Source organism: Ruditapes philippinarum, unplaced genomic scaffold (genome assembly GCF_026571515.1).
Source record: "Ruditapes philippinarum isolate M1 unplaced genomic scaffold, ASM2657151v2 ctg7845_1_1_1_1, whole genome shotgun sequence".
NCBI classification, from domain to species: Eukaryota; Metazoa; Mollusca; class Bivalvia; order Venerida; family Veneridae; genus Ruditapes; species Ruditapes philippinarum.
In genome coordinates this window covers 16,143-28,965 of record NW_026861193.1, presented here as the reverse complement: position 1 = coordinate 28,965, position 12,823 = coordinate 16,143, and the positions used below count along the sequence as shown (strand labels likewise).

At 32.5% G+C, this 12,823-nt stretch overlaps 1 protein-coding gene and 1 long non-coding RNA gene across 2 annotated transcripts; both read left to right on the top strand.

The window, feature by feature from the left end:
• Nucleotides 1-1,180: 1,180 nt before the first annotated feature.
• Nucleotides 1,181-3,656, top strand: LOC132714814 (uncharacterized). Its single transcript, XR_009623608.1, has 2 exons — nucleotides 1,181-1,427; nucleotides 3,202-3,656. It is a non-coding gene; the product is annotated as an uncharacterized LOC132714814 (long non-coding RNA).
• Nucleotides 3,657-8,797: 5,141 nt separating this feature from the next.
• LOC132714813 (uncharacterized) lies at nucleotides 8,798-9,795 on the top strand. Its single transcript, XM_060697737.1, has 2 exons — nucleotides 8,798-9,009; nucleotides 9,489-9,795. The coding sequence occupies exons 1-2, from the start codon at nucleotides 8,913-8,915 to the stop codon at nucleotides 9,719-9,721; spliced, it is 330 nt and encodes a 109-aa protein (XP_060553720.1). The 5' UTR covers nucleotides 8,798-8,912; the 3' UTR covers nucleotides 9,722-9,795.
• Nucleotides 9,796-12,823: the final 3,028 nt, after the last annotated feature.

Sequence of the window (12,823 nt, the reverse complement as noted above, 5' to 3'; positions counted from 1 at the left end):
GACTAGTCGCGTGCTTAAAATGATGTCATTCCCGCGCGCCATTTATGAAAGAATTTGCTTTCTTAGAATGAAGATGTTATGAATGACGATGTAAATCCATACGCTTCTATAAGAAGATATTGCTTACTGAGAATATTAGTTTTCGAAATTTATTTCCGAAATATGATATCCATATACAAGAAAAAGAACCAAACACCGGCAGTCGTAACAGACCGGAATATGTAGCTCTCATGTAGAAGCCAAATAACTGTTTTTACAGAACTCGCATTCGGAACAGCCTCGGCTATCATATATAATAACTCCGAAATCTGACGGAAAGGGCCGAGTAGTTGCGTTTAGCAGAACTCGTTACCGCCGTAAGCAAGATATTCCGGTCTATACCGGCAGCCGGTGATAAGGCGTAGTGTAAATACAATGTGCAGTTGTTGGTTGACGGTTATGCATTTTAGCAATAATTGGCGGTGAGTCCTCTTCAGAAGCGCATCCAATCGCTCCGACAGCAAGCCTATCCTTTTCCAAATACAAGGAATTTGCCTCCCTTTATATTCCAAACTAATTCCGGTGCCTTTTTTGTATTGAGTAAAAGAATTACATGTATATGATTAAATTGCGTTTTATATACATGTAAAGGTAAAAGTATGGGTCATAGCAGCTATAGGTCAGTGGTCGTGTACCCTAGCTGATGCACTAGTTAAAACAGGTTCACGTCCACGCAGGGCTAAACCTAGAACGACACCTGTTGTTGGCGGACGACGTGGGTTTATGTAGACTTACTCATTGGTCGATTCGTAGAACGAAGCTGGACTTTATTTAGGACGACACCGGACAAGCGTGCGTTCATACAAGGCGGTGTAAGATTTTTCGGAGTGTAGTTGCATATAAACATGTTGACATGGTATATGGTTAATTTTATTCTTCAAGTTACATACTGTGTTATTTCCTTTTCATTTGTTCCCTGTCAGTATTTTCTATATTTACATTTTGCATTTTCTAACATGCATTTCGTTAGCAAGAGTTGTTAATTGACTATAACAGTTAGGGCATGCATTTTGTTAATAATTAAGGTACTTTTACGTCTATGTAAAAATCGGTCAAAGTGGTTATGCATTATGAATGTGTGACAAGGAGAGCCAAATAAATATGCATTATATTGTTATTACCCCTCTGGATATTCAAACAGCCCTGTTTACTGTCCCTAAAGAAATAAATAATTGCTAAACGTTCTATTAGGCACCAACCAAAATACTATATATACCGGTAAACAACCTAGGTAGGTGGACTCATCTGAAGATTAAGACAAGGTTTTGCTACTACAACTTTCGAAATGAAAATGAAGGTGTGTTTCGTGCTTTTGCTGGCCATAACGCAATTACTTGCAGAACCAGGGCAGTTTAAAGCTCAGGACGACTTCAAGGCAGTACCCAAAGGTATTAAATTTTTAGCTTTATTCATTTCAGTTCCTAGTTTGTTTAGTGTGAGCTTTATGTTTATGATAATGGCAGAACAGTACTGTTGAACAGGTAATTTAAATTGGTGGACGAAGACCATCAATTCTCTTTAGTTCAGACACGTCTGTTTTCGGTTTGACTTCCTGTACAATTAACAGGGAAGAACTGAATATGTGAAGAATTTTCATTGGTCATTTTAAAATTACAAACTGATGAATTTTCGAACCGGTTTAAGCTAAAAGAAAAAACCAACCGTACTCGTTTAAACGGATAAGTGACACCACATTTTTCTTACCCTTCTAAAATAAAATTTTAAGGATAGCTATATGATAAAATGTAATGGATAGTTTTGTCAATATAAAATAAAATGTAAAGGATAGTTCATCAATAAAATTTACAGGAATTAGGAAAGTTCTTTTAGGTTAATTTATAAATGATTACAAAATTCATGAAGTTAAACGGAAAACAAGTAAAAATATCAACTTAAATAGAAGTTGTTCTTCTTTGAAAAATCACCAATATCAATATAATTTAATTTGAATATTTATAAAATACTAGTATGTATTTTCTTAATAGCTTCAAAAAACAATAAAAAAATTAACAAATCATGTCATTGTTTTGCAAGGATTGCTTACATATCTTTAACTTATCTTTATGTTTACTATTAACACAGTACATGTTCCTGATGTTGTTAATTTGTGTCATAGTCAGTAGAATTAATACAAACGCAAAACTTTGATTGATAATGTCGGGAAGAGCCAGACGTCTTTATTGTCTAAGAATAGATTTCTTTTTGTATTGAAAACTTAAAAACAACATACTTTTGCATGTTAAAGAGTTATACTTCGGTCGAGTATTTTGATAAAAGTTAGTTTGTGATATATTGTTTTTATCATTGAGTGATTTGTGGTACGGAATATCATATAAGAATTAGACCAATAACTATTTTCTCTTTCTGTTCAGTCTATCTTATTACATATGTATAGCTTACTTTCAAACATACTTATACCAAATCAAACTTAAAGTGTATGCTTCAAAAATCATAATTTAAATTTTAAAAAAGAATACTTCCAAAATGCTTGTATGGAATAAATACGGTAGATAATTGTCTTACATGCGAATGGCGCATGCACACAATCATTGCTAAACGGATAAAAAACCCTACTTAAAACAAGCATTCATATTTTTTTCCGAAACATTTTATTCTGTTTACATACAATATTCATGTGCATTAAATAACAGAGACATTTTCTATGTTACAACTTTTTCGGAAATAAGCCATATAATATTGAAGCAATATAATTTTACTATTGATAAATTTTATGAAACTATTTCATATATAGATTTATACCCTTTAAATAACGTCTCTAATTTATTTAATGGATGGGTCAATGATAGATATTTCAATATTTCAAATATAAATAAAAACAATAGAAATATATTACTTTGGATTGTCTGATAAATATTTCTTGAAAAAAAAAATGTTGATAATTTATTCTCAATTTAGTTATGTAGATGTATAACATCGTATCATGCACCCATTAACAAAACAATTTTTTGTATTAACTTGCACTCGTTGTCTGCTATCACTTATGATGATAATAACACTATATATAATTATTTATTGTACTACAGACCTTCCATTAAGGACCAATTTACTTTTATCATGATCATTTTGCACATGTTTATCACTTCTGATGCATTGCTCAAGTAAGGTTTTCTGCTTACTAATACTAACATTTCTAATTTGAAGATACGGCGGATGGGGGCAATGCAGGACTGGGCAATGACAACAGTGACGGCTTCAAAGAACCATTTAAACAGGAATTCAAGTTCAAACAAGAAAGAAAGTAGTGCCTCTTATGAAAACGGAAAGATAATTGAATATATGGGAAAGATGAACTTGTAAAACTTTTAAAGTTTCCTTCTCCTTATTTGTGCTTTTGTATATTGTTTATCTATTGCTTTACTTATTATGTAACAAAACAGCTACAGCTTCAAAAACAACAAACAAACAACAGACGGAGCAACCAAATAAAAGAAAACAGAAGTTGTAGGATAACCAAACAATGAAAAAAACAACAATGTCTTTGAACGCATATGCATATGTATGTTAATTGAATGATAAATTTTCAAATGTTTTTACTCATTTTCTTCATGCTTGTCTTTAGTGATATTCTCTTTAGAAATAAAGTTGCTTACTCTACACTTAGTGTTCACTTAGTATTTTTCATTAATTTCTAGTCACAAATGTAATAAGAAATGGGAGACACTCTATACCAAATCAATATATTGATATATCTACACAAGATCGGTATACCCAATGGTAAAGCAGATAATAAATACTAGCATTTTGTGATAGCTGAACAATCGCATGTTGTTGGCCCTTTCCTTCAAACCTCGGAAAAAAGACATGTAACCCAGAAGTTCCGACTGATAGGCAAATATAAGTTATACCCAATTTTCACAACCCGAGTTATGTTTTAAAATAAATAAACATGTTCGTATTCGACGAATAATTTGCCATTATCTTGCATATGGTTATGAAATTGTTTGTGGTTTGCACTATTTTGCTGAATCGGTTGTTTTCAAACTGTTTTCTGAAAACCTTAATGAACTTGTTAATATAACAATACAACAGTTTCCATACATAAAATAAAATAACCGAACGCACAGACAATGAAAATTTTAAATAGATATAAACAAAATAAATTTTAAAGAATATAAAAAAGAGAAATCAACTCAAATGAAAATGGAAAAACGTGAAACAAACACAATGGCATATTTTGTTCGAAATAGTATGTTTTATTCAAAGAAAAAGAGATCAAAGAGGTAAGAAAATCTCTGTGAAAATGATCATAACATGTATATTCATCCTGATCAAGAAAGCAGTCTGAAATGTTTTTCCAGACGGAAATCTTGTCTCTCATACAAGGTTCGCAAAAGAAACAGGACAATTAAAATAGACAATCTATTGACTGGTGAGTGATAAAAAATAAGCCGCCTTGCTCATGTATTTTATATCCAAAACAACGTTTATATTTTAGGATATAATTTCAATAAATCGTATTTTTTGTAACTTCATGATCACGTCTGAAGTGTTCAAATGGCTAGCTAAACTGGTGGCCGAATACCATAAATACTCTTTAACCGAGCAATAGGTGGACCTCTATCCACCACCGCCCCCCGGGCGTGACCGTCGCGGAGAAGGCACACGGCAGGTCAATGTCAAGTCGTCTCAATTACAGACGACTGGTTGTTCTGTCGTGAATATCTCGGAAGGGTGACACCAAAAGACCCGTTTTATGTTTGATGCCTGTTCTCTGCCGTCACGGAACATGACAGTATTGTCTTTCCTCCACCAATGAACGAAGAACAGGTTAAGGAAGATCGGCATGAAAAAGACATCCCCGATGAGACTTCTGGAGTGAACCGGCATGGCCGCTGAGATCTCGTACATATGGAATGTCCAGCTAAAATAAAACTAAAACCACACATTAGTTGGACATCTCGGCAAACTCATTCCCTTTAATGCAGTTTAATTATCGTTTTACTAGCCTATAGTATTTTGATGCAAGTAATTTGACAAATATGAAGGTGATTAGCATCTAATAGTACCTCGAATCACCTAAAACATTACAAAACATATATTTACTCCTTTTTAAAGCAGAGGCATAATGTGCCTTAACAATATGTAATACTTCTATTTATGCTGATGAAAAACGAATGTGCATATTTTATTTTTGTCAGACTAATTCATACATAAAGTATAAAAACAGTTGATAACAAATTAACTTAAAAAGACATTAATTTCATTTTTCTTGATAAGCTTGAGCAAAATTTGAACATTTATATATTTAACTTACCAAAACTGTTTATTGTAAATGGCGATTGGCCAATCATGGATGATGACAAATGTTTTGAGTAAAGTTTTTTTTTTTAAAAACTTTGTGACATAATTATAAAATACTGCAGTCTAAAGGACATTTCCGCGAGGTACGTTGGATATTCATTTTTGTTAGTTGAATATAGAATTCAGAACAATTATGACAAACTTAACATTTATGTTTGGTTTAAACATATATACTTAACAAGTTCTTGCAACTTATATTAATCACTTTCGAGTCCACTTCCTGGAACCAACTGGTACTGGTGCATATAAAGAATCATGGTTGTGAACAGATCAGGGCTCGAACCAATGATCCATGGGTAGAGAAGCAGACATATTAACCAATAGGCCACCGCTCCCCATTATGGAATAACTGCACCCAGTATGAGAAAGATATTTTAGAAAAAATGTATAAGGAAGCCGCGATGATTGCAATTAAGTGTTTTAACAAGATCAATGTCCATTTAAAAACTATTAAAGAAATAGAGTTTGAATCTTTGGCAGACAAAAGACAAGAACAATTCAAAGAATAGTGTTAGTATAAAAACAAACATAATGTATTGCCACAGATATTTTCCCCTTTAGTAGAAAATGTTATTGAATATCATAATACATGTAATAGTTTAAGAAATAGCATCAACGTTCTATGTTACTGTGGCAAGGAGGACCGAACTTTATTCCGTCATCAATACAGTTTTTTAATGAATTACCTATAGATATCAAACAATCAGACACTTAAGGAAATTTTAAAAGAAAACTCAAATAATTTATAAACTTCCCATTGGTGCGTCTTTCTTTATATAAAGGATGTCAGAGGGTTCACAGTGCACCATACACATATTAGGAATAATATTTTCAAGTTTAAATTCTGACTTATATAAAAATAATATTATACAAAACCCACCTTGTGAATGCGGTGCTTTGATAAAAACGTTGAAGATTTTTTATGTCAATGTCAAAAATATAGTCTTCAAAGGATAGGTCTTTTTAGAAAATACTTGAAAACACCAAAGTCTCAATACACAGAAGTTACTTTAAATGATTCTCTAAACATGCCTTTATTTCATCATTTTCATCATTTCATTAAAGAAACGGTAATGTTTGGATAGTTTTAAAACATTTGATTTTCTTTTTCATTTTGTTTCTCTGACTTTATACAAATTGTTGAGACGGTTGTCATTTGTCAAAATCCAAAACAAAAACTGCTGTTGGGGATAGGCAGTTTTAGGTTGACTGGTTTGCAACGTATTACAAAGCAAAATTGCCGAAATTCTTCTCTAGGTTCTGGTGTAGATGCTTTCACAGAATATTGGGATAATAAGTTTGGTTTATTTGTGATCCCGATTGTTATTATTCACAGAGTAATTAACAAAGTGGCTGTTAATAAAGCTCGAGGGGTCTTAGATATCCCTTGCTAGAAATCTGCTATTTTTTTGACCTTTCGTCATTTTAGGCACGATGTTGTCGATTGGTTAGATTTGTCAACAGATGAGGACATTTTTGGCAATTTAACATGTAAGCGCTTAATACGATATTACACAAGGGAACTAATTAGTCCTGATAACAAGAAGTAATAATAAGGAGAGTATTATCCCTTTAGCAGTATTGCTGCCGTATGGCTATTATAGTTTGCATTGCCAGACAGACTTGCTCATAGCACTAACTGAGGTATCTCACATAAGACGGTATCGTCTTCAGATGTTGTTTAGCATGTAAATGTGTTTATTGGTTGCGCTATATTGTGTATTTTGTATACATTTGATTTTTCCAGATTCATGCGAGATGCTATTGAAGAATTACCAGACGTTTTGGCAGAGAAAGTGCACCTACTCCCAGACCTGTTCCGAAGTCACGCGCATATGTAATACGGACAAAAAGTATAGTAGTGCGTTTTTGCGTTTTCATAAATGGGCTATGAGCAGTTGGTTGGGTAGTAGGGACACTTCACCTGCTAAAACCCTTACGGTTGTTTTATACTTGGCATGTTTAATTCAAACGACTAAAACTCTCAGTCATGTTATTGCTGCCTTCTATGCAATAAAATGGTATCATGAACAGTCTGATTTAAGATCACCAACATGTGCCTTTAGATGTTGGCATGTTAACCAGTGTTTTCAACAGATTGTAGGTAGCTAATAATATTAAAAGTTAGCGCATTCCTTGTGCCTTTTGGTCGCTTTTTCTAGATTTTTGAGAGGTTCGGCTCTTCTAAATATTCGTATTTCAGATTTGGGTTTGTGACAGTTCTTACATGGCTATATTCATAGAAGGTAGCAAAACAGATAAATATAGCGATGATGCTTGGGTAGTGATAGCAAAAACAAGGACACAGTTATATCCAGTTGACATATTAGAAAGGTGGTAAATTGGGGTAATTTGTCTGCTGATGATTACCTATTTTGTAACATTTGTTGTTCCAATAATGGATATCAAGTAAGAAAAGCAAACAAAAATTTGTCGTATACAAATCTAAGGAATCTGTCCTTGAGGTTTTGAAGCCACATCTTCCTGATGTGAAAAGATACTGTCTTCATTCTTTGAGATCTGGAGGAGCTACTTTTGCCGCAGATAAAGGTGTGAAGGACGGGATTTTCAAATGCCACGGCCGTTGGTGATTTGAAAGTGCAAAAGATTGTGACATAAAAGATAATGTTAATGAGCGTATGTTAGTGTCAAACAGTTAAGGGTTATGAGACAAAACAGTTACAGAACAGTTTTTCAGTGTTAAATTTATTATGTGATTATAAGTATGCAATTGAAATCAACCAGAAATATTAATGTTACCGATCTTTTCATGCAGTTGACTGTTCCATACGCTTAAACTCAAATACAGTATATGTATTTCTATTTGAAATTTTGTTGTTTGTAATTTTTCTTGCAAAAAGTCAAGGTCTGACGACAAAGTCTATTTGTCTTTCTGATACCGTCCTTAAAAAGGTTACCACTATAAGTGTAGTAATAACTTAAGATCATGAATAGATTGGCACATGAGGAATGTTGTTATAACTTTTGGCCCAAACTTTTTGTATATTTATATTCATGTATAACTGAGTATAGATATTGTTATAAAATATCATTAAACTAATATGAATAATGAATTAATGAGTTCACAATACTTGCAAGGGTGCAATCAAAACCGTGTTTTATGTTTGCTGTAGGTGTCACGTTGACACGTTGTTGTCGTATTTTAACTACGAGAGCTAAGGGTATTTCTAATGATTTTGAACTATTTGTTGTTGAAAACGTGATGCAAAACGATATTTTTCCCATTACCAAAAGCGATTGGCTATAAAAATTATTCAAAGAAAAAAAGGAATGTCGAACCGCAAAATCTTAATTATTCACAGGTTCCTGACAGACAGTTACGCACTTGTAATTAACGGAAAAACATGAACATATGTATTTGTAAATATAGAAAGTTATCTGAATAATGTATGAGCTAAAATTTAACGCTCCATCCTCGTGTTCGATGTGGTATTAAAACTATTGAAAGGCGTATATTTCTTATATAAATTTGTGCATGTAATGATTTTCAAATATATAGAACTTTCACTTGTTCACTTATTTCGTACGAAATGAATTTACCTGTGTTTCTAACACTATTTATTAGTGTTTCGCAAGTGATGACATTGCCTGTTGGCTTATCAGACCAAATATACATAAAACCAGAAGGTATGTACTTATTGTCACTTTTTATATGATTATGTTTAAGTGAAATCCTTCTACCATTTTCTTAAATAATCAGAGACTTGTTTTATATTCTTTTGTATTAAGTGATTGGTCCGTAATGGAAACTATGTAAGCCCATAAATATTAATGTTAATATTAGTGTTTAATATCGTTTGTGAACGAAACACGGGGAAAAAGTATATAATTTATTATATAATTATGTTACTTTGAAATCTGTATCAACATTTCTCTTTTATAAGAATATCCAAACGATATATTGTTGTTGTTTTTATCAATTTTTGTAATTATTATTAAAAATATGGTAATTGAAGAAAAATAATCAATCTATAATGATAGCTTGTGAACAAATTATGGAGTATACGAGAATAAGTATATTGCAAATGATTCTCTATCTAGTTTACTTTAGTTGGCACGAGATTTTTTTTCTTTTCGTAATTTATTGTTATGTAACATGTTTTCAGGAAGCCCTAGAAGATTTGAAGATTGGACAGAATCTAGAGGTATTTCAGGACAGGAATTAGTTTTCATTGGTCCCAATGATGTAGATGACGGCATAGAGATGAATTCATACCGTGGAAACGGGTATGGCCTATTTAGAAGGAATCGAAGGAATGGTGGTCAATTATTGGCAAAGTGTCGACAACAGAAGCCTTTCCTTTCAGCACTTATTTGCAGACATTTGGTCCAAAATTGATGAGAAAACAAAACAGATCGAAACGTTTGTTAATTTAGGACATAATTATATTATCAAATAAAGTTTGAATTTGATGAAATATTTTATTTTTATTTGATTAAAATGAATTGGTCCGTATTAATGAAAGTCTGTTATTTGTTGATAGTTTTTAGTATCGTATGTGACAGCAAACGTATGAAGAATTACATACGGATGTTGTTGAAAAGTATGTGAGATACTAGATTCTATAAAATATATCGATATAATTAAAGCAGAGAATAAATTGTTCCAGAACAAAGAAATCATCACTTTATCACACAAAATCATTTAAAACTTCTGTGTTGCAGCTGTGACAGCTGTAAAAAGTTGCAGCGTACTTCACTCCAGTATTGTTATATTTTCCTGGACCTTCAAGATCATTGATGCCAGCACTATTAAGTGTTGAGAATTGAGTACCGCTGAAGCCGGTTCTAGGGGTCGTGAGGGATTTTGCACCTTTTCGTTATCCCTCATTATATTGATGACACATTGATAACTTACCTGTAATTTTAGTAAAAAAAAATTACACTTAAGCATAACAAAGGTCACACAGACATGATGCATCACTTCATAGCGCAATTCAACAACGCGTAATTAGGGCACAGATACTTGGGGTGTGGAGCTCAAAATTCCTTTCAAATCCAAATAAAATGTATATTTGTCAATTCCAGCACATGTACTGGTCATATATATCGAAAAATAATAATACATGTATAAGCTTTTTTGATAAAATTCCATATTTTGACGTCTATAATATTATAGAGGTTGAAATATGATATATTTTTTCAAAACGGCTTATATTAATTTTTTATATACAAAATGTAAATATGATCAGTACATGTGCTGTGATTGACAAATATACATTTTATTTGTATTTTAAAGGTGTTTTGAGCTCAACATCCAAAGTGTCTGTGAGTTAGGTGCTAAGAACAAGCACATTGTCTGTTGATGATTCACACAAATCACCACTTTCCTAATTTATCATACGGCAATTGACTCGATAACAATAATTTTATATAAATACATGATTTACATGTAAATTAATACTTCAACATAAGCAATGACTCATATTTTATACTAAACTTCTGTCTCTGCATTTTCACGACACATTCCGAAATAATTCTATTAAAACTCGAAAGTCATTAAAAGTCAATGTTTGACGAATTTTGCAAAACGACCAAAGCTTTTAGTGAGGAGCTATTTTAAAATTAGAATACTTGTAGTTAGACTTACATAGAAAAAATAACATTTATACATCATTTGAACATGTTCAATTTTATATTGATTCAATTTTTTTTAAACGACCATTTTCTTTTCTTTCGTTAATAGAGCCAAACATAAACATTTGATATGTAAATTAAGATGTTTTATTTTGTATGGATGCTATATAAATATATGTGCTTAGTTAGATGTGTAGCACTTCATAAGATGTTTTAATTTGTTGTTGTTGTTGAATCAACTTTGGCCGCACACTATGGAACAGGGAACCAATATGAGACATTTCTGAAAATGCCGTTTTACTCGGGACTCCTGTATGATTAATTAAAACAAGCTCCTAACTAACTTTGAAACAGCACGCTTTAATATTATATAAAATCAATCTTAGTCTTTCTGAGTTATTAATGTTTTCAGTGAGTTTTGATTATAATGTCCCAGTGCGTACTAGATATTGTATAAATATCATTCAACCGGGACGTTTTAGAACCATGACATAGTTAATCACGTACAATTATGAAAATCGTAATTTAAGTAACTTTTATATATACCGATCTCATCCACAGACGCTTGGGGGTCAGATCCTGCCCCCCCCCCCCCCCAACGTGATACGCCCCTGTAAACACTCTACCAAAACTATTTTAATATTTAAACACGAATGGGACATCTATTACAACGATAAAAATGGTTTTCAAACAATTTTTACATATATGAAAAAATACCGTATACCATCATGCAAGTCTCAATAAATATTAAAATAGTTTTGGTAGAGTGTTTACAGGGGCGTATCACGTTTGGGGGCAGGATCTGACCCCCAATCGTCTGTGATCTCATCAATGTTTATTGATTTGTGAAGTGACAATTAGTGTGACTTGCATTAAAAAATATTAACATGTGTTATAAAATGAGTGTTATTTCACTTTCCTTAAAGATTTTGAAAAAAAATAACTATCTAAAATATATTTATATGTGACTTAAAGGATAAAATCAGGTAAACTGAACACAAAAAATGCATTATCACTAGGCCTGTTCTGACTATAGTGAAAAAGTGTAAAAACATGAATCCGAAATCTTGACGAGGTCGCCGACGCTTGGCAAGTAGGGGAGCTCTCAATATTCTCCCTATCGTAAAGATTAAAATGATGTGCATTATATAATCTCCAAACTGCCATCTATCCGAAATTTAAGTTTCATAAAAAATTGTAAAAGTACCTTTGAATAATCACAAATATTGTTATATTTGTCATATTTTAAGCCCATTTGTTACCATAGCAACCATGAATATTCTTCAACATAGGGAGAAAAGAAAAAGGCGTGCATAATCTCAAGACTACCATCTACCCATATATCAAGTTTCAATATAAAATATTTTCAGTACTTTTGCGTTATATCACGGGATCCAGATTTGTCGACGGACGGACTGACAGACGGACAGACCGATGGAGGGTAAACTATTTAAGTCCCCTCCGGTTAAACCGGTAGGGGACTAATAATATATCACAGTAAGGGAGTGAGTTTGCTTTAAATATACATGTAACTTACATTTATATAAAATCAACCAAAGTGCATACAATAGATTAAATAAATAAAACACTGAAAGCTCTAGTAAACACATATTTTCAAAAGGATGCCGAATTACCATATCAAAGGCACTCAATGCCTTAAAGGAAGGCAAAGTAGCAAGAAAATCATATGTAAGGGCCTGACGAAACAATTAAGGCAAGAGACGAAAAATTAGCCATTTTTAAGAATCGCCTATCTTAGGGCCTTCACTTGGCCCGTCAGATGCAATCGAAAGAGAATTCGTAGTGTCCAATTGTAAAGGGTTTCAAGAACACTAAGCATGCAGTATGTCTTGAAATAGTAGGG